Source organism: Vipera ursinii, assembly GCF_947247035.1.
Source record: "Vipera ursinii genome assembly, chromosome: 7".
Taxonomy (NCBI): Eukaryota; Metazoa; Chordata; class Lepidosauria; order Squamata; family Viperidae; genus Vipera; species Vipera ursinii.
In genome coordinates this window covers 3,764,911-3,788,049 of record NC_139521.1, presented here as the reverse complement: position 1 = coordinate 3,788,049, position 23,139 = coordinate 3,764,911, and the positions used below count along the sequence as shown (strand labels likewise).

Here is a 23,139-nt window from a genome sequence, read left to right as displayed (position 1 = left end):
AAAAAAGAGGTCGAGACTCTAGAAAGAGGGCAGAGAAGGGCAACCAAGATGATCGGGGGACTGGAGGCTAAAACATGTAAGGAACGGTTGCTGGAATTGGGGATGTCTAGTTTAAGGAAGAGAAGGACGAGGGGGGAACATGATAGCAGCGTTCGCAATCTCTCAGGGGTTGCCCCAAAGAAGAGGGAGCCAAGCTATTCTCCAAAGCACCTGAAAGCAGGACAAGAAGCAATGGATGGAAACTCATCATGCAGAGAAGCAACCTGGAAACTAAGGAGGAAATTCCTGACATTGAGAACAGTTAGCCACTGGAACAACCTGCCTCCAGAAGCTGTGAATGCTCCAACACTGGAAGTTTTGAAGAGGAGACTGGACAGCCATTTGTCTGAAATGGTATAGGGGGTTGGACTAGATGACCGTCAAGATCCCTTCCAACTATATTATTATTATTATTATTATTATTATTATTATTATTATTATTATTATTAATTATTTATTATTATTATTATATTTGGCTGAACGGCTTGCCTTCAGAAGTGGTGAATGCTCCAACACTGGAAGTTTTTAAGAAGAGACTGGACAGCCATTTGTCTGAAGTGGTATAGGGTTTCCTGCCTGAGCAGGGGGTTGGGCTAGAGATGGACCTCCAAGGTCCCTTCAAATTATTTCTCCTCCTCCTCCTCCTCCTCCTCCTCCTCTTCTTCTTCTTCTTCTTCTTCTCTTCTTCTCTTCTTCTTCTTCTTCTTCTTCTTCTTCTTCTTCTTCTTCTTCTTCTTATTATTATTATTATTATTATTATTATTATTATTATTATTATTATTATTATTATTACCACCACCATTGTAAGTCATTTGATCAGGGACATGTGTCTTTTTACCATTCAACATCAGGAGCTAAAAAGCAAGAACAATTCAGCCATCTGGGCACAGGGTTGAAAAGACTAGTTCCCAAGAACATATTTAGACTAGAAGTACACAGAGAAATCCGGCAGCCCCGTGCAAGTTGCGGCAAAAGTAAAGCCTACCTATGTAACTGCAGTCCCCACAGAGAAGGCAGCGATAAAGACTTTGATTGTATTTTCTGAAATTACTTCTAAAGAAGAGATTTCAGGGTCTTCACCATAGCATCTGCGCAGACTAAAAGATGTTTTTCTTCTCCTTTAATATATTCTTAGTCACTGGGCAGAATGACTAAACCGATCTCCCTGATTATAGAGCTAGAGGCTTGGACGTTACAGGAACAAAGCACTTCCTTTGCCCTGTAACTCCATTCAAACCCACTAAATCCTGTTTCTTACCGTTAAACATGCTGGGTCCCAAACAGGTTCTCCAAGAACATCGTAGGAAAACTTGATGCTTTTTTTTTTGACTTTGTCACTAACTACTGGTTCATTCAATCTCAGACATAAAGCCTGAGACACCGCTGCATTTCACAACTGTCCAGGTGTCATTTCTCCTTTCTTGGGTTTGCGCCAGGGGTGTCAAACTGCCGGCCCGCAGGCCGGACGCGTCACGCGGAAGCCGCGCCCACCCAAAAGAGTCACGTGACGTCGCGAGTTTGACACGTCTGGTTTTAAATAGCGCCCCACCACCACCTGCCCTGGCCCATGAACCATCCGCCTTTTCTCTCCAAAAAGCCAACAGCCTTGCTCCCGTCTCCGTTTCTCACACGCCCCGACGCATTATTTCTCAAGACTTTGCCTTTGTTGCCAGGGTCTTTCTGCAAGTCGGATTTGGTCATCGCTCCGTCTACGCAACACACGTTTACTAACCTGTCAACTGATCCTAATGACTCCCTTCCTATTGCCCAACTTCTTCTTGTTGTTGTTAGTTGCGAAGTCGTGCCCGACCCATCGCGACCCTATGGACAATGTTCCTCCAGGCCTTCCTGTCCTCTACCATCTTCTGGAGTCCATTTAAGCTCACGCCTACTGCTTCAGGGACTCCATCCAGCCACCTCCCTCCACCTTTCCCAGCGTGAGGCTCTTCTCCAGTGAGTCCTTCCTTCTCCTTAGGTGGCCAAATTATTTGAGTTTCAACTTCAGGATCTGGCCTTCTAAAGAGCAGCCAGGGTTGATCTCCTCTAGGACCGACCGGTTTGATCGCCTCTTAGTCCAAGGGACTCGCAGGAGTCTTCTCCAGCACCAGAGTTCAAAGGCCTCAATTCTTTGGTGCTCAGCCTTTCTTATGGTCCAGCTTTCACTGCCATACATTGCAAATGGGAAGACCATAGCCTTGACTATACGCGCTTTTGTTGACAGGGTGATGTCTCTGCTTTTGAGTGTGCTGTCTAGATTTGTCATGGCTTTCCTCCCGAGGAGCAAGCGTCTTTTAATTTCTTGGCTACAGTCCCCATCTGCAGTGATCTTGGAGCCCAGGAAAATAAAATCTGTCACTACCTCCATTTCTTCCCCATCTCTTCCCCAAACGAAGGCTGACCAACTGTTTGTGGTTCCCGCAACTGTCTACACATGCTCTTTTCCCCTTACCCTCCTACCTGCCTCTTCCCTCCCTTCTCGCCCTGCGCTGAGGAAACCACCTCTTGCCCAATTGGCTGTCACCCAGGGGAGTGCAAGAGTTATGGTCTAAATCACTTTGATAAAAATCTACCTTCCAGTTTACTAGTTTTTCTGGTTTCGCTTCATGCTGGTTTCTGGGGCCACGGCAGCAAGTCATCTATTCTGGCCTCACCTCTCTCTCAGCTTCAGCAGCAGGGTGGATTTGATTTCATAATGATAATAAAGTTGGAAGGGACCTTGGGAGGTCATCTAGTCCAGCCCGCAGCTCAGGCAGGAAACCCTATGCCACTTCAGACAAATGGCTGTCCAGTCTCTTTTTAAAAACTTCCAGTGTTGGAGCATCCACCGCTTCTGGAGGCAGGTGGTTCCACTGGTTGTTAATTCTCCTTAATTCTAGGTTGCTTCTATAATACAGGGAGTGCAGAATTATTAGGCAAATGAGTATTTTGACCACATCATCCTCTTTATGCATGTTGTCTTACTCCAAGCTGTATAGGCTCGAAAGCCTACTACCAATTAAGCATATTAGGTGATGTGCATCTCTGTAATGAGAAGGGGTGTGGTCTAATGACATCAACACCCTGTATCAGGTGTGCATAATTATTAGGCAACTTCCTTTCCTTTGGCAAAATGGGTCAAAAGAAGGACTTGACAGGCTCAGAAAAGACAAAAATAGTGAGATATCTTGCAGAGGGATGCAGCACTCTTAAAATTGCAAAGCTTCTGAAGCGTGATCATCGAACAATCAAGCGTTTCATTCAAAATAGTCAACAGGGTCGCAAGAAGCGTGTGGAGAAACCAAGGCGCAAAATAACTGCCCATGAACTGAGAAAAGTCAAGCGTGCAGCTGCCAAGATGCCACTTGCCACCAGTTTGGCCATATTTCAGAGCTGCAACATCACTGGAGTGCCCAAAAGCACAAGGTGTGCAATACTCAGAGACATGGCCAAGGTAAGAAAGGCTGAAAGACGACCACCACTGAACAAGACACACAAGCTGAAACGTCAAGACTGGGCCAAGAAATATCTCAAGACTGATTTTTCTAAGGTTTTATGGACTGATGAAATGAGAGTGAGTCTTGATGGGCCAGATGGATGGGCCCGTGGCTGGATTGGTAAAGGGCAGAGAGCTCCAGTCCGACTCAGACGCCAGCAAGGTGGAGGTGGAGTACTGGTTTGGGTTGGTATCATCAAAGATGAGCTTGTGGGGCCTTTTCGGGTTGAGGATGGAGTCAAGCTCAACTCCCAGTCCTACTGCCAGTTTCTGGAAGACACCTTCTTCAAGCAGTGGTACAGGAAGAAGTCTGCATCCTTCAAGAAAAACATGATTTTCATGCAGGACAATGCTCCATCACACGCGTCCAAGTACTCCACAGCGTGGCTGGCAAGAAAGGGTATAAAAGAAGGAAATCTAATGACATGGCCTCCTTGTTCACCTGATCTGAACCCCATTGAGAACCTGTGGTCCATCATCAAATGTGAGATTTACAAGGAGGGAAAACAGTACACCTCTCTGAACAGTGTCTGGGAGGCTGTGGTTGCTGCTGCACGCAATGTTGATGGTGAACAGATCAAAACACTGACAGAATCCATGGATGGCAGGCTTTTGAGTGTCCTTGCAAAGAAAGGTGGCTATATTGGTCACTGATTTGTTTTTGTTATGTTTTTGAATGTCAGAAATGTATATTTGTGAATGTTGAGATGTTATATTGGTTTCACTGGTAAAAATAAATAATTGAAATGGGTATATATTTGTTTTTTGTTAAGTTGCCTAATAATTATGCACAGTAATAGTCACCTGCACACACAGATATCCCCCTAAAATAGCTATAACTAAAAACAAACTAAAAACTACTTCCAAAAATATTCAGCTTTGATATTAATGAGTTTTTTGGGTTCATTGAGAACATGGTTGTTGTTCAATAATAAAATTAATCCTCAAAAATACAACTTGCCTAATAATTCTGCACTCCCTGTAATAGTAATTTAATTTTTTTAATTTAATAACATTTATATACCGCCCTTCTCCCTGAGGACTCAGGGCGGTTCACAGGGCAGAATAAAATAGCAAATACAAACATTAAAAGGAGATTAAACAATTGCCCTAATTAAAAACAATAGAGGTACAATTCTAAAAAACCCCGAGATAAAATTAAAAGACCAAAGATAAAACAACCCCACTATTACTAGTAATAGTAATAAGAATAATAAGAATAAGAATAAGTAGAAGGAGGAGGAGGAGGAGAAGTAGTAGTAGTAGTAGTAGTAGTAGAAGTTGGAAGGGGCCTTGGAGGTCATCTAGTCCAACCCCTTGCTCAGGCAGGAAACCCTATACCATTTCAGACAAACGGCTGTCCAGTCTCTTCTTAAAAACTTCCAGTGTTGGAGCATTCACCACTTCTGGAGGCAGGTGGTTCCACTGGTTAATTGTTCTCACTGTCAGGAAGTTTCTCCTTAGTTCCAGGTTGCTTCTCTCCTTGGTGAGTTTCTATCCGTTGCTTCTTGTCCTGCCTTCGGGTACTTTGGAGAAGAGCTTGACTCCCTCTTCTTTGGGGCAGCCCCTGAGATACTGGAAGACTGCGATCCTGTCCACCCTGGTCCTTCTCTTCATTAAACTAGACATACCCAATTCCAGCAACCGTCCCTAATCATCTTTTAAATCAAGTCAATTTAAATCGCGTTTTAAATCACTAGTAAAAAAAGGATCGATATCAATCAGCTCAATTTAAATCATAATTTTTAAAGAGCAACTGTCGTCTCTGTCCCGCAGCGGCTCCTCTTCTGATCCGCTGTTGACTCACCGACAGTCCCGCACACTTTAATGGGACGGCTGGTGATGCGGCAGTGACACAAGGTGAGGGACGCGGCAGGCAGCAAGTGAGTGCACGCCCGCTAACAGGAGCTGCCAGGATGGATCTGAAACGACAGCTGCTCTTTAAATGTACGGACTCATTCTTGCTGGTAGCTAGAATCTTTCACATTATTGTTTGCAAACCAAAGAGTAAGCTGTCAAGTTAGTGAAACGACGACATCAGAACCGATTTTAGGTTAATCGGTTAATCACGCATAGTCGGAGAACTGCTCAAATTCTTTTCTTTAACTAAAACACGTAGAGCCTGGGGCAGATGCATTTTGTCTTCAAACAATCCCAGAGTCTGCAGTGTGCATAGATTTGCAGAACAATGGGGGAAAGGAACGAACATTCCTGAACTTTCGTTTCGCGATTTATCTCGCGGCTTACCGTGAAATCGGGCGAGAACGCCTCAATGCAGAGCGTGTTATCTCGTAAATATTGCGGAATGTACAGCCTCCTGCTACATAGCTAAGCTCCATTTCAGGCTGAATAAACTAAATTATTAATGGTATCTTAAATAGAAAACTGTATTTCGACAGATTTTTTTTTACTCCAAAAGCATCTTATTAAAATACGTTTGATTGAAATAATAATAATAATAATAAAAATCATCAGTTATTATCAGGGCTTTTTTTTTCCCTCATAGAACGCTCAGAACAGAGTTCCGGCACCTTTTTTGGATGGAACCTTGTACGGTAGGCAAGGCGGGTTGTATGACATTTAATTTAATTTAATTTAATTTAATTTGTATACCGCCCTTCTCCCGAAGGACTCAGGGCGGTGAACATGTGTGAGTTCCGGCACCTTTTTCTTTTACAAAAAAAGCACTGGTTCTTAACCACCCGGTTCACCAGTAGCCATCATAGGATTTTCTCACCATCGAGCGGGCAATCCTTCTCTAACGGAGGTTACTCTTACAGGCCTCTGCACCACCTTGACGTCTAGCCTCAGCTTCTCAAGAAGCTTACAATGCTCTGCATGGGAATCTCCCCAATTTTAACCCCATGCAATAACTTTCTAGAAATTGTCCTTCTCCCCTGGGTCTTTCCCAAATAAAACTGATCGGAAGCGTGACCGATACATCTCTCCGGCTAGGATTGCCCGCATCGCCACCACGTGCTCGCCGGGGCACCACCAAACTCTAGGAATAGTCTCAAGTCCCTTCACTCGGCCCAGTTGTCGTTTTGAAAGGCTGATGAACCAAAAAAAAAAAAATTGGCTGTGGAGTCGAGGATTATCTCTGTAGTGCATCTTAAATACACATAAGGGGAACATGCTAGCAAGTCAAAGCTACGGATTCTGCTGCCTGCAGTGAGGGCGAACCTTTTAGAGACCGGGCGCCCAAACTGCAACCCAAAACCCACTTATGTATCATCGGGTGCCGGGTGGGCTTGGCCCATTGGGTGGGTGTGGGTGTGGTGGTAAGGGCAGACTGGGTGGGACTAAAAAGTTCAATCCATTGATTCCAACTTGGCGAGATCTTTTTTTCCCCCCCGTGAGAAGTTAAAATTGATTGATTGATTGAATCTTTTTTTTTTTGCACATGGCAATGGAGATCTAAAGCAAAAAGGTTTTATAAAACCCAGCTGAAGGCCTAGGACTGGGACGACGGCGCGCGTGCCCGCAGAGAGCGCTCTGCGTGCCACCTCTGGCACGTGTGCCATTGGTTCGCCAGCACGGTCCTAGTACATTAATAAATGGGGGACGAAGACTATACAGAAGTCAGGCACGGGACAGGTAAGGCAATTATGCGCAAAAGAGATTTGAATGTTAGTTTCAACGGACAATGCCTGATCTCAAAACCTGATGGAAGTACTTGGATGATCAAGTTCAAGGATAATGCTTAGGGCTGGCAGGTAAGTAGGTAGGTAGGCAGGTAAGTAAATAAGTACAGGTGAAACTCGAAAAATTAGAATATCGTGCAAAACTTCATTTATTTCAGTAATGCAACTTAAAAGGGGAAACTCATATATGAGATAGACTCATTACATGTAAAGCAAGATAGTTCAAGCCCCTTTTAAGTTGCATTACTGAAATAAATGAACTTTTGGACGATATTCTAATTTTTCGAGTTTCACCTGTAAATAATTAAATTTAAAGGATACAGATACCGTGCACATCTGCCTTCCCCTTCCTAGTTCACGCAAAAATGGAAAGACCTTTCGCCAACTGGAAATATTATTTGCCGATCCAGGTTGCTTATCTGAAGGTATTCTCCCACCCCCCCCAGCCTTTTGGCGCAGCTTTAACGCTTACGCTAGTGAAAGGTTACTGTGCTAAAATCGAGCCGCGGGAAGCAACCAAATATTCTTTCATAACTGATTAAATGGGTGCATGTGGAAACTGTGTTATTAGCATACTGCTCAGCTGTTTCTCAATTTACAGCTCAGGAAGTAAGTGTGTTCATATCAAACCCTTCTCGGTAAAAAAAAAAACAAAAAACGCTCTTTCCTACCGGGACTGAACAAACCACCATCAAATAATACTGGTGGTCACGTGGCATTGTTCTGGAAAGCTCAATTCACCACAGAAAAATATACTCCCCAAGCTTATTCGTTTTAATTAGGCTTTAAAATAACTTCTGCTGACAACAAGGGAGGTTATTTTAACACCTGACTGCTGCCCTTTCAAACCAGTGATCTCCTAAATGCTACCCAGTTAATCTTAAGAGCTTTAAAATAACCTTGCTAAAAACAATGGAGGCTGCTTAAAAGGCTAGGAAAGGCAGAAGACTTATCCATTAAATGATAATACCTTTTCTTCTCCCCCCACACACCCCAAGGATGTGGGGGCACAGCAGATCTTGAAAAAATGAGAAATCCTTTTAAAAGAGCTTGCAAGAAAGCTGGAAAATTTCTGGTTTGTGTGTGTGTGTGTGTGTGTGTGTGTGAGAGAGAGAGAGAGAGAGAGAGAGAGAGAGAGAGAGAGAGATTTTCTCAACTTACAGCTGCAATTGGGACTGGAAAATTCATTGTCAAGCGGTGTGGTTGTTATGAAAGACATCATACGGTGACAATTTGCAACCTTCCCTACTGGATTTCCCATTAACCATGTTTGTCGGAAGTTGGCTGGGAAGGGTGCAAATGATGATCACGTGACCCTGGGACACTGCAACGGTCGTAAGCACAAGTGGGTGGAAGTCACTTTTTTCACCATTGTCACAACTCCGAATAGACGCTAAACTAACACTTCTCAGTCGAGGATTATATGCGTAGTAGATTAGATAACCTTTACTGTCATTTTTTTTTACCGTGGGCACAATGGCACACGTTAAAAATGAAATTTAGTTGCGTGCTGTCAAAGTGTACCCAGACATAACGCACATTTAAACATGCTATATACAACAGGGGTCTCCAAACTGGACAGCTTTAAGGCTTGTGGACTTCAACTCCCAGCCATGCTGGCTGAGGAATTCTGGGAGTTGAAGTCCACAAGTCTTAAAGCTGCCAAATTCGAAGATCCCTGATATACAACATATGTACAGACCAGGGGTAGGCAACCTTGGCTCTTTGATGACTCGTGGACTTCAACTCCCAGAAACCCTGCGCCAGCCACGCTGAGGGGAAAGGGGGAGAGGTTTCCAAGCTGAGCCATGCTGGCTCAGGAATTCTGGGAGTTGAAGTCCACCAATCATGAAGGGGCCATAGTTTCCCCCATGCTGGCTCAGGAATTCTGGAAGTTGAAGTCCACCAGTCATAAAAGAGCCGAGGTTGCCTACCCCTGGCCTATGCACTAAACCAGGGGTCTTCAAACCTGGCCCTTTTATGACTGGTGGACTTCCAACTCCCACAATTCCTGACCCAGCATGGGGGAATGTGGACTTCAACTCCCAGAATTCCTGAGCTAGCCATGCTGAGGGGAAAGGGAGAGGTTTCCAAGCTGGGGCATGCTGGCTCAGGAATTCTGGGAGTTGAAGTCCACCAGTCATGAAGGGGCTATAGTTCCCCCATGCTGGCTCAGGAATTCTGGGAGTTGAAGTCCACCAGTCATGAAGGGGCTATAGTTCCCCCACGCTGGCTCAGGAATTCTGGGAGTTGAAGTCCACCAGTCATGAAGGGGCTATAGTTCCTCCATGCTGGCTCAGGAATTCTGGGAGTTGAAGTCCACCAGTCATAAAAGAGCCAAGGTTGCCTACCCCTGGTATAGACCTACACCCTTACATATAAGTAACATATTATTCACTGTCCATCTTGAATACATAACGGAAGGAGGAAGCTTGGGAATTTATTTTATTTATTTTATTTTATTTTATTTTATTTTATTTTATTATTTTATTTTATTTTATTTTATTATTTTATTTTATTTTATTTTATTTTATTATTTTATTTTATTTTATTCAATTTATATACCGCCCTTTTTCCTAAGGACTCAGGGCAGTTTACAGGGCAAAATTAAAACAGTACAATATAAAAGTTAAAATAAAATTAAATTAATAGCCCCAAAAGAGTTAAAATTAAAATTTAAAATTTAAAACCTTAAAAACCCCTCAGTCCAGGCCAGCTAACTCAAAGAGCCAGGTTTTTAGGTCCCGGCGAAACGAATGAAGGTCGGGGGCGATCCAGAGTTCCACAGGCAGTTGATTCCATAGGGCAGGCGCGCCCACCGAGAACGCTCTTCCCCCTGGGGATCGCCCACCGGCACTCCCTGACCGGCGGGATCCTGAGGAGGCCCTCCCTGTGGGAGCGCACAGGACGATGGGAAGTTGATGCTGGCAGCAGGTCCTCCCTAAGGTAATCCGGACCCAAGCCATTTAGGGCTTTATAGGTCATCACCAGCACCTTGAATCTCACCCGGAGGGCAACTGGAAGCCAATGCAGCTCGTGGAGAAGAGGCGTTACACTGGAGTATCGGGAGGCTCCCATCACAACTCGCGCGGCTGCGTTCTGCACCAGCTGAAGCCTCCGAATGGTCCTCAAGGGCACAAGGTTAATACTGTATGGCACAAGACTGTGGCTGAACCTGGATGCTCTGCTTCGGATGCCACGGAGCCTCCTCTTCCCGGCAGGCATGAATGAATTATTTAGGGAAAGAAGATAACGTCAGCCTGAATCGCTAAAACACAAATGCCGAACTTGGGCAAACTTTTCAAATGCACCGGTGGTTTATTTGGGGAAGGAGGATGGGATTTCAAGAATCAGCTGCGCTCCATCTCTTTCATACCTGGCTAGCAAGGATGCTGTGAAACAAAAAACTCTGCCCTGGACAGGTTGTGTGGGGTTTTTTTCGGGGGGGGGGGGTTCCTTCACTGATCCATTTTGGTCTCAGCTTAAAAAGCTGGGCAAGGAACGAAGAAAAATCTATTTTGCTTTTGTTTTCTAGAGTTAAGATCACGAGCTGAATCTATTAAGCTTTTATTTTTTTTAAAAAAATGGAATATTGGTTTTTCAACTACAATATATGAGATATACCCGTGGATTTTCCTATGTGATCCATTATTGTTGAAGTAATCTTGCTGGGGTTTTGTTTTTGTTTTTTTTAAAAAAACAATAAAACAGTTTGTATTTATGAATTGAAGGAACTGAATAAATAATTCAGCTACTGTTTCAGTAAGGCAGTTCAAAATAATCTACCACCAAAACATCAGCAAACATGCCAGGAACCACATTTACGATTAGATTTGTCAGCATACACAATTTTTGTTAATAAGAAAGATAAAGAACCTCGTTTGTTCCTTCTAAACCTATAGAAAATAAGAAAACCCAATGTACTTTCAGGTGGTGTTGTCAGGCAACACAAACTTTGCAGACAAGAAATAAATCTTTATGAAAACTTGTCAGGACAAAGCAATTATATTACAAAACCGGATGCCCTCACGATCTAGAAAATTTATCAGGCAGGACAGACATTAATGCAGCTGCACACTCTCTTCTTAAAATAGCTATTCCTTTTTTTTCTTTTGCAGACCGTTGTCACCTCATTTATACTAAAAATGAATGGAGACCATAAGCAATTAAATACTTAATGGTAAAGAAATGCCATGGAAACATTAACTGGTGGAGTGCGCTGCTTTGCAACTGGCTTAAATTCACTCTTATTAAATGTATTAAAATGATTCCAAAAGCAAATTTAAGAGGTAAGGTTAGGGAACTTGGTAGGAACTAAGAGTACCACAGCTATACGGCTATTTTATTTTATTTTTTTAGTTCTATCTCTGGTCAAAATGTGTAGATTGTTTTGCCTGCTAATTTTACCACACGTTTAACTTTTAAGGCACATTAACATTATCAGAAGAGCATTATCAAAAGCCCTGGGGCTATATTTCTTCACATTTCAGAACTGCAACATCCAGAATCCCAAATTATCGGCCATTCCATCTGGACCTTGTGTGGATCACGGCTCAACATCTGGAAAGCCGCAAATTTGCTATCCTGTGCAGTGCAACTGAAATCAAACCCAAAATGCTTTTTCACGAGAAGTGAAGAAGCTTCTGGGATGAGAAGCGAAATGCTAAGCTTGCAAGCCGCCCTGAGTCTTCGGAGAAGGGCGGGATATAAATGGAATTAAAAATAAAAAAAAATAAATGTCTTCAAAGAAAAAAACAAAAAATGTCCAATTGCCTCCTGAAAAAAGCACCTTTGGGATAGCTATGACCTGGGCGACGGAGACTCCCCACAGGCAACTAAAACCAATAGATTATTTAGCTACTGTAGGTCTAATTCAACTTTATTTCAGTGTGTCTTACTCCGCAGCTAACTTTGCAGTGCCACCTTGGTATCTGAACATTGCAACGAAGTCAGTGATAAAGAAGGGCTCAATTAATTTCTGCTGATCGGCTGCTTTAACAGTCATCCTGATGCAGAAACAGAGATGAAGCCATGAAGTGAAAAACAGGCTTGCTACAGGAATTAGTCACTAATTCAGCCTCAATCCTTGGACCACATAGAGTGGATTAATCAGAGGCATAGAAGAACAGCAGATGGATGCAATAGATCATCTTATTATCCCACTGTTATCAACAGGGAGTTATTTAAACGTGATCTATTCAATGTAATATATTCTCAAAAAGGAAAAGGTAGTCAAGACAGCTTCTGACCAAACCAGAAATGTGTGTGTGTGTGCGCGCGCACACACACACCCCTCCTGGCACTTTCCCTGATTGCCAGGAGACCTTCACGATGATATGGCGTTGCTATTAATTAGTGCGAGACCTTCACGATGATATGGCGTTGCTATTAATTAGTGCGATGCTTACGACAAGAAAAGTGCTGATGAAATACTTGCGTTTCCAATCCACCTCAACAACTCTTTAACGAATTAGTCCACAGGAGGTCATGGTATTGATTTACAAAATCCACTGGGGTCCAGGGCAGCTAGATACGATTAAGGCTAGTGATCTACCTACAATCAGTATCAAAAGATTGCCAACACAACACACCCAATGCTTCTAAGTGAGACTGCTCCAAACCAAAAATTGGAATAGTTATCGGCAATCGTCAAAATGCAGCCCATATGCGATAGCCTGTAAAATGTGGTTTAAAGCAGCGGTTCTCAACCTGTGGTCTGAGGACCGCGGGGGGGGTGGTAGTGGATGGGGTGGGGGGTGATGTCACACAGGGGGGCCGCGAAGGCTTGAAGAAATATTATGATTTAAATCCTGAGTTAAGTCCTGGTGGCCCGTGGCTACAAAAGGTATTTAAAAGGGGTCCAGGGTGAAGAAAAGATTGAGAACCACAGGCTTGAAGTAAAATGTGGTTCATAAACATTAATGTACAATATGAGATTTTTACACTCTGAAGAGTCAGTTGGACAGGCAGCATTAGGTTGTAAATACAATACAACTCTTAGTATCTCTGGAAACAATTGCACCAGTTAGAAAGCTATGACATCTAAGTAATAAAAAAGTGGTCTCTTTTCTCGTGCCAAGTTGACTTTATGGGGGAAACTGAACTTTAGAAATTGGAAAAAAGAGAGCAACGTGAAAAAAACTAGAATGGAAGCACGGATACTGAGTTTGGACCAACAGATTGCTGGTGAAGATAAATTTTTAACATAGGCTGGGTTGAGAGATAAATATCATTTATCGGATGTCACCCAGTTGCAATATTTACATCTATAACACTTGTTAATAACATTGTAAGAACCATTAGCATTTTGAGCTTCCGAGACACAGGAGCTACTAGAATAACTTGTTACCGTAAATCCTTTAAAACTATATCTATCTATCTATCATCTATCTATCTATACCGTATTTTCCAGCATATAAGACGACTTTTTAAACCCATGGAAATCATCTCAAAAGTTGGGGGGTCGTCTTATACGCCCAGTCGTCTTATACGCCGGAAAATACGGTAGATATATAGATACAGATATATAGAGATATATAGATAGATAAAGATAGGAACATGCTATGCTATCAACTTGTACCTATGTTAAGTGTAGCATTTTCAAAATTGCCCACAGAAGGTTCTGGATCTGTGCCCTCTGAGTTCTGGACATTTTTATCTTTCACAACGCTTTCTCCTCCTTCATCAACACCATTTGTTTAGAAGTAATTTTTCTTTCTTTCTTCGGTTCCATTCTTCTGTCATACTACCTCGGGTGTGTACAGATAGTCCTCGACTTAGCGCAGTTCGCTTAGTGACCGTGCAAAATTACAATGGCGCTGAAAAAAGTGACTTTTGACCACTTTCCACCCGTACGACCTTTTCAGCATCCCTACAATCGTGGTGATCAAAGTTCAGACGCTTGGCATCGGATTCGTATTTGTGACCGTCGCTGCGTCCCGGGGTGACGCGATGCGCTTTTTTGCGGCCTTCTGACAAGCAAAGTCAATGGGGGAAGCCGGGTTCGCTTAATGACCGGGTTGCCGATTTATCAACTGCAGGGGTCCACTTAACAACCCCGAGGCAAGAAAGCTCGTACGAAGGATGGGGCAACATTCACTTAACAAATGTCTCACTTAACGACAGAAATTTTAGGCTCGCTTTTGGTCATTAAGTCACGGGCTAGCTGTATTTCTCATTTGTTGAGCTTAGCTTAGCTCCCCTTTATTGTATTTTTAAATTTGCCATTCATTTAATTCTTCAGTTTATTTTCCTTGCTGCAACTGTTTCTCGTCAACAAAGGCAATAGCTTGCATTATGCTAAATTTAAGCTCAACTCCTGTTTATTGCCCCTGGCCTTTTTAAAACCTTCAGACCTTGGGCCAAATATCCTTAGGCCCTCAGAAATATTTATCATTTCTTTTCCGTCGATCTGAAGACACTCTTATTTGAACAAGCCGGCCTGGCGTGATGGGGGATGGGTTGGGTTTTATGGTCATTTTTAATATTTGTTTTTAGTTGGGCATATGTTTAATTTCTTTTTAACTTTTGTATTTTTGTATTTTTTATATATTTGCCCTGTTCACCGCCCTGAGTCCCTCGGGAGAAGGGCGGTATATAAATAAAATTATTATTATTATTATTATTATTATTATTATTATTATTATTATTATTATTATTATTATTATTATTATTTAGTATTCTGAAGGGCTTGAAGGCTAGAGTAGACATTGTGAAATCGCAATGAGGACTACCTGTATTGCAGGCTGGTAAGATTTTTCATTAATTTGACATCTGATGTATACTTCAAAGTTACGTCCAATAACATCACTAGTTTTATAATTCTGGGGGGGGGGGAAATGGCATTTCTTTTAAATTTACGACACACAGAGAAAGTATGCTTCTAACAGCTAAATAATCATAATCCTATTCTAATGCTGAAAAGGTTCAACACACTTTATAGGGGGCCAGGAGGAAGATGTGATTGCTTATATAAGATTTGCCCTTGAGTCCTCTACACACAACAGGCATTAATTCCAGTGCATTAAAGCACTGGTTCTTCTGAACATTTGTTTTCGTGTGCCAGAAATTTTATTTTATTTATTTATTTTAATTCCATTTATATCCCGCCCTTCTCCGAAGACTCAGGGCGGCTTACAAGCTTAGCAGTAGCCTTCATTCTATGTATATGCCTGCTTATTATTAGGGCTTTCACACACACCCCAAGCGGCATTATTACAAAGTCAGCTTAATTGCCCCCAACAATCTGGGTCCTCATTGCTGTGCTCTTTCAAACACGGAGATGACAGGAGGGTTTGATGAAGGAGGAAAAGGCAGAAGCAACAACAAAAAAGGAAGAAAAACGTGCAATACAATTGTAATAAACGAACGCGTTCACACAAAGCGGTTTCTCTTAATTCTACAAACAGAATTAATCTCCTTAATATAGTTTATTCTACTCAGATTTCAACGCTGCTGGACTCCAGAAGACGCTTGGTGTGGGGGGGGGGGGTGGCTTACAAATTTAAAATAATACATGAAATTAAAAAGAAACAATGAAGTTGCCAGAGAGAGGAAAATGTAGGAAATGGCTTCAGTTGCAAACCGTTTGGTTCAATGTCCTGAGTTTCTAGCCAAGCCCTGGCCGACTAACTAGGACAGGGGTCTTCAAACTTGGCCCTTTTATGACTTGTGGACCTCAACTCCCAGAATTCCTCAGCCAGCCATGCTGGCTGAGGAATTCTGGGAGTTGAAGTCCACAAGTCATAAAAAGGCTGAGTTTGAAGACCCCTGAACTAGGACATATAGTGCCAGCAAAACAGATGCAATCTTCCTCGTTCGCTTAGCACACCTTCGGTGAAGCCTTTCTCAAAAAGTCAATCTTAAGACAAAAGTGGCGGAACAATTTTGTAATAAAAAAAAGTACAAGTACTCCTTGATGTACAACCTCAATTATGTCTGTTCTAAGTCTTTGCTGTCCTGAAGCCGAGCCAGAACTGATTTTACCACCATTTTTTTACCATGGTCAAGTAAATCGCCAGGATGATTGGAAGCAAACCGGCAGCCGTTTAAGCAAACGCCGCAAACTTAACTCTCCCGAATAGGCATTATTTTCCTCAGCCCCTATCCACCTCTATATCTGAGTTCCAGACACGCCACTTAAATTAGGGTTCTATCGGTGTGTAACCCAGAAAAAAGCTGGCAAGTCACCATCGTGTAACCGCCGGCTGCCGCGACTGGTCGAAAAAGCAAGCGCTACACGGCCCGGCACCCAAATTGCAACCAGGTGACCGTAGGGGAGGATGCAACGGTCAGAAGGGCCAAGGCTGGACTTTTCCAGCAACGTCATTAACTCGGAACGGGTTGCTAAATGAATGGTTGAAAACCGAGGACTGACTTGTAAAAGAAAAGACAGGAAGGATTTATGACTTCACAGGTGTGCTTGAGGTCAGCCCCCCACCCCCGGAGTCGACACATCAAAGTGGTTTACGCCGATGTGCAGGTTCTTGCCAAACTCAACCTATTAGACCAGGCGGGGTAGGCAACCTGGGCTCTTTGATGACTCGCGGACTTCGACTCCCAGAATTCCTCAGCCAGCCACGCTGAGGGGAAAGGGAGAGGTTCCCAAGCTGAGCCAGGCCAGCTCAGGGATTCTGGGCGTTGAAGTCCGCGAGTCATCAAAGAGCCAAGGTGGCCTACTCCTGTATTTAAGAGGCATCCTAAGAGATTCCGGGGCATGGCTATCCTAAACCTTCTTCCCCCATCCAGCCAGGGACTGCGCAGCCTCTTCATCTGAGTTTTTCCCTTGGGAAAGCCAAAAGAATCCCCCCCTTCTCTACTTTTCCGCATGCACTCGCCACGACCCGAGGATTGGCGGAAGCAGCAGGGGGAGATAAGGAACACCACGTTTCCACTTATTCCCTGCCTTCTGCAAAGCACCAGTCAACCTCAAATGTCTGCTGAAATAATTCTAAGGCTATTGCTGTTCGTGATCATAGCGCGGGTGTGTGTGTGTGTGTGTCTTCAAACTTGGCCCCTTTTGATGACGGGTGGACTTCAGCTCCCAGAATTCCTCAGCCAGGCACACACGTGCCTGGCTGAGGAATTCTGGGAGCTGAAGTCCACCCGTCATCAAAAGGGGCCAAGTTTGAAGACCCCTGTCGTAGCGATCGGGTTCCGACACCACGCTAAACTACGGCACAAGCTATGTAAAAAAAAACCCAAAAAACAGTAGGCAAAATCAAACAAGCCGCATAATGGCTTAGCAGGAAAAAAATGAAAGCCCATCACTTTTTCTACAGAGCACCAAGCAGCCAAGAATAAGAGGGCTGGAGAAGAAGCAAGAGATCACACTATAACGGAACAGGTTGTGTGCAAAACCAGAGGCAGCTACACACTCCTGGCTCAACAAATGATCTGCCCTCTTTCACTAAAGCAAGACGCCAAGGGCATCGTTCCTAATTCAACTCGAAAGCGGTAATTTCCCCCAAACGAAAGCCGGGATCGCCACGTCACACACGTTCCAGAAAGCGATAAAAAGAGTTTTTCCAGCTAACGTGTTGGCTTGTGGACACCGCTCAAAGCTTCAGGAAAAATTTCGACCTTCTGTAAACAGTGAGTTGGCTGGGTTCAATCGTAGCCCGCTTGGTCGTCGTTCAAAACAGAGATACCTGCATTCAAACAATATGCTAAGCAGAACCCAAAGGAACTACGTTACGATGTAGCACACTATGCTCATTTTATCACAATAAAAATGTCTATTTAGCTACAAACCATCCTGAGGGCCTATAAAGCACTGCTACTCTAATATCTAAGGCAGGGGTAGGCAACCTCGGCTCTTTTATGACTCGTGGACTTCAACTCTGAGAATTCCTGAGTCAGCATGGCTCAGCTTGGAAACCTCTCCCTTCCCCCCCCCCCCCCCGCAGCATGGCTGGCTCAGGAATTCTGGGAGTTGAAGTCCACCAGTCATAAAAGAGGCGAGGTTGCCTACCCCTGATCTAAGGGTTCCACTAATTTCCCAAACAAATTACATTCGGCTAATGAAAACAAGGTTTTTGCACATTGGACTAATCGAATGTGCTCAGACAAGGTACAAATGGTTATCATTTAACAATCAATACAATGCATTTTAGGGTATGACTGGTTTTACCCCGTTTACTAATCCAAAACCAAATAATCCCTGCTGAATTCCAACAAGATCTATATGCAGCTGACAGCCAAAGATCTTGAACTAGTATATTTCGGCATCCCGTACCCCGACTGCGTAAAGCCGAATAATCCAGCAACATTATTCCAATAAATGCACATTGCACCACGAAGGCTGTGAAACGTTTGTTCTGGTTAAGTAATAAATGTCCACAAAAGTGCTGATTCTTCCAACTGTTCCTTCTGAAAGAAGAGGGCGTGATTTGAAAAAAAAGAAAAAAAGAAATGAGAATGCAAGCTTCCAATCCCACTGTCCCAATTTTTTTTTCTTGAGCATTTTAAGGAAAGATGCCCTATATGGCAACAGCTTCTTTTCTGAAAACAAAACACCATTTTTCCCCCCACCCCAGCGGTTTCTAACTAAAATCGTCACCTCCATTTGGGCAGAGCAGATGGGATAGATAGCCATTTCATCTCAGCCCCAACCTACTTTTTTTCCCCCAACCTGTCCACTCATGCGCTCGTGACCTCCCGTTTGGACTACTGCAACGCTCTCTACATGGGGCTGCCCTTGAGGACCACTCGGAGACTTCAGCTGGTGCAGAATGCGGCCAGGCGAGTTGTGATGGGGGTCTCCCATGTAACACCTCTACTCCGCGAGCTGCATTGGCTTCCGGTTGCCCTCCGGGTGAGATTCAAGGTGCTGGTGATGACCTATAAAGCCCTAAATGGCTTGGGTCCAGGATATCTGAGGGAACACCTGCTGCCGGCATCAAGCTCCCTTCGTCCAGTGCTCTCCCACAGGGAGGGTCTGCTCAGGGTCCCGCCGGTAAGAGATTGCCGGCGGGTGACACCCAGGGATAGGGCCTTCTCGGTGGGAGCGCCTGCCCTCTGGAACCAGCTGCCGGTGGAACTGAGAACTGCCCCCGACCTCCAATCATTCCGCCGGGGCCTGAAGACCTGGCTCTTCGAGCTCTCTGGCCCAGGCTGAGGATTAATTTATTTTAATTGGGGTTTTATTTATACAGGGATAAATTTAATCTTTTTTAAACTTGGTTTTTTAACTTTTGTATTTTTGGTTTTTAATTACCCTGTAAACCGCCCTGAGTCCTCCGGGAAAGGGCGGTATATAAATGTAATAAAATAATAATAATAATAATAATAATAATAATAATAATAATAATAATAATAATAATAATAATAATAATAATAATAAAAGGGTCAAGGTTGACTCAGCCTTCCATCCTTCCGTGGTAGGTAAAATGAGGACCCAGATTGTTGGGGGCAATTAAGCTGACTTTGTAATAATGCCGCTTGGGGGGGGGGTGTGAAAGCCCTAACAAGCAAGCATATACATAGAATGAAGGCTACTGCTAAGCTTGTAAGCCGCCCTGAGTCTTCGGAGAAGGGCGGGATATAAATGGAATTTAAAAATAAAAAATAAAAATAAATGAGGAAGCTCCTTTGATGGCATGTCACACTGAACCCAAAACGAATCACGTTTTGCACTCCAGGCTAGGCTAAAAGTCTAATCTGTGGTTCCAGTATGCAGTGCGAATCCAACCACTCACTGCTTGCAGAGCACTTTGCGTCTCAAAAGTACATCCCAAGAGGCTGCTGTGTTACATACTACTCTGGGTAAATTATCCAAGTTCTTCCCTGCCACTTTGGAGTAAATGGCTTCATCTCCACTTCCGCTCTTCTATCTCTGTCTCTCACGTTCACTTCCTATCCCCCCCCCCGTGCTCAGATCAACCTAATTCCTACAGAAGAGGAAAAACACGTTTCTCCTTTTGGCAAAACAAAAAACAAGGAACAATAAGCATATACTGGAAATTCATGAATATTTGAGGACAGGTATATCATCACTTATTACTTTCTAATAAGCACTATTAGACCTAAGCATTTTATTTGTACTTAGTGTTGCACATTGTCTTTTGCAGCTGTTGTGCAATTTCATAAAAAGGCAGGTTTAAGGTGCGCAGAGCAGACACAGTGCCTGTTGGAAACATTTTGCGATTGAAATCCAGACTGCTAAGGAGCCAGAATAAAATGTACAGAAAAATGGTTTTGAGAATCAAAATGATACTAGAGAATGAACTGGCTTGTACAAATTTAAGAGAACGACTCTGGGGTCAAACACAACGACCAGTCCCTGCAATACATTGGAATATTTATTTATTTCCTACATTTATTACTTTTATAAATGACTCGAGGCGGCAAACATATTCGACACACTTTCCTACTACTACTATTTTCCCCACAACCACTCCATGAGATGAGTTGGGTTGAGAGAAAGTGACTGGTCCGAACAGACCCAGATGGCTTTCATGGCTAAGGTGGGACTAGAACTCACAGTCACCTAGTGATTAGCCCAGTCACCCAGCTGATTTTCATGCCTAAGGCAAGACTAGAACTCACCATCTCCTAGTAAGTGGCTCAAAGTCACTCAGCCAGATTTCTTGCCTAAGGCGGAACTAGAACTTTCAGTCTCCTGGTGGTTGGCCCAGTCATCTTGCTGAATTTCATGCCTAGGGTGGGACTAAAACTCACAGTCGCCTGGTTTCTAGCATAGCACCTTAAGTGCCACACTGAGCTAAATAAATAGTCTACACATTAAGAAACGGCTTACAAACAACAGTGGCTGCAATCATCCTAAGGCAAATTCAGACAGAGTGTATGATTGGCCCTCAAAGTCACCCAGCCGGCTTTCATACCTAAGGCGGCACTAGAATTCAGTCACCTGGTGATTGGCCCGGTCACCCAGCCAGATTTCTTGTCTAAGGTGGGATTAGAACTCACTGTCTCCTGGTGATTGGCCCAAAGTCACCCAGCCATCTTTCATGCCTAAGGCAGCACTAGAACTCAGTTGCCTGGTGATTGTCCCAAAATCAGTCTGCCGGTTTTCATGCCTAAGGCAGCACTAGAACTCAGTCGCCTGGTGATTGGCCCAAAATCAGCCTGCCTGTTTTCATGCCTAAGGCGGCACTAGAACTCAGTCGCCTGGTGATTGTCCCAAAATCAGCCTGCCGGTTTACATGCCTAAGACAGCACTAGAATTCAGTCGCCTGGCGATTGTCCCCAAATCACCCAGCCAGTTTTTATGCCTAAGGCGCCACTAGAACTCAAGTCGCCTGGCGATTGTCCCAAAATCACCCAGCCAGTTTCTATGCCTAAGGCGCCACTAGAACTCAGTCGCCTGGTGATTGTCCCAAAATCAGCCTGCCCGTTTTCATGCCTAAGGCAGCACTAGAACTCAGTCGCCTGGCGATTGTCCCAAAATCACCCAGCCAGTTTCTATGCCTAAGGCGCCACTAGAACTCAGTCGCCTGGGGATTGTCCCCAAATCCCCCAGCTGGCTTTCACGCCTAAGGCGGCACTAGAATTCAGTCGCCTGGCGATTGTCCCCAAATCCCCCAGCCGGCTTTCACGCCTAAGGCGGCACTAGAACTCACTGTCTCCCGGCGACAGGCCCAAAGTCACCCAACCCCTCCTAAACCGAACTATAACTCCCAGCCACCCGGTGCAACTCTATGGGAAGCCGGGCCAACCCAAGAGGGGAGGGGGGAAAAAAACAACCCTAAGGCCGAGGCCCTGCCTACCTTCAAGCGTTTGACCACTTCGTCGTTGGTGATCTTATCCGTGATCTCCTTCACTCCAGGCGGGTAGAAGATGATCTTGCCGTCGGGGGGAGGCTTGGCTTGGGCGGACGGGAAGTCCATCCTGGCGCTGCCGCCGAGAAAGTTTCCTTCTCCGCAGGCGTCTACCGGCCTCTGCCGGCGGCAAAACAAAAGTTCAGACTTTCCCCGGCCGTTTCTTTTTTCCCCTTCCTTCCCCCATTTCGAAGCCTCGAGTGGAAACCAGGCCCACCCCGGTCCCCGACGGCGACCCTGGCCCGGGCCCGCCGTCCGCCTTCACCCTCCCCGCGGCCGGGCCGAGCCCCGAGGCCCGCCGGACAGCGCCTTCCTTCCCCCTCGCTCCGAGCCCCTCCGGGCGTCGCTTCCACCAGCAGGGCCTGCCTCGGGCGGAGCGGAGGGGAAGGAGGCGCCGTCCGGCCCGCCGCGGGGTCCGAGGGAAGAGTCCCGCCGCCGGGAGGCGCCTCCCGCCGCCAGCGAGCGGCCAGGCGAGGCCTAGAGGTTAGGCCGCAAAACGAGCCCCAAGCCCGGAGTCAGGCTGGGGGAGGCTCCCCTCACAGGCCGCTCGGCGGCCCCCCGGCCCGCTCCCCCGGCAACTTTTACCTCAGGACTTCCCCTCAGGCGACGCCCGGCTGCGGCCAAGATGTCGGTCACCCCTGCCCTCACCGGCGAGAGCCAGAAGCCGCCGCCGCCGCCGCCAAACAAGAGAACTCCCCGCGCCCGGCCCAGCCCGCCTTTTTACCTCATGCAGCTCCGGGAGGTGCAGCATCGAGCAGGCGGTGGCGGAAAGCGGCGATGGTCGGGGGGAATCTGCGGCGCTTCTGGGGCTGCCACGATGCCCGGCCTGCTTTCCCCCCACCGCGCTCTTGCCGCCTCAGTCAGGCCCGGCGGCTGTCGGGGACGGCTGGGCCGAGTGTGCGCCTGGCGCTGGGCCTGGCCGCGGGGAGACAGTGCCGCTCCTCGGCCGGCCGGGGAAGAACAGCCCAGGAGGAGAAGAGAGGAGAGGCCGCCGCCGCCGCCGCCGCTCGGCGCTCCTCTCTCCCGCGGCCGCCCTGCCTTCTTCTTCTTCCACGCAGGCGGGGAGCGAGCAGGCCCGCCCTCCTGGCGGCCGGCCCAGCCGGATGGGGCCTTCCCTCGCTCGGGCCCGCGGGGAGGCCGGGAGGCGTCGGCGGCTGGAGTAGGCCGCATCTTCTGAGGGGGGGGAATGTCTGAGGCCCGGGCC

General features: G+C 45.4%; 1 protein-coding gene across 5 annotated transcripts in view; it reads right to left on the bottom strand.

The window, feature by feature from the left end:
* PDS5A (PDS5 cohesin associated factor A) overlaps positions 1-22,894 on the bottom strand; it is a 71,659-nt gene extending 48,765 nt beyond the window's left edge. For all 5 annotated transcript variants that reach the window (XR_014493049.1, XR_014493050.1, XM_083367612.1 and 2 more), the window contains exons 1-2: positions 22,660-22,894; positions 21,885-22,055 (exon numbers count right to left, since the gene is read on the bottom strand). Coding sequence is in view for 3 of the 5 variants with exons in the window: in XM_083367612.1 (XP_083223738.1) it covers positions 21,885-22,055; positions 22,660-22,686 (198 nt within the window). In the remaining 2 variants the exon portion in view is untranslated. The remainder of the gene's footprint in view (positions 1-21,884; positions 22,056-22,659) is intronic.
* Between the last annotated feature and the right edge of the window lie 245 nt (positions 22,895-23,139).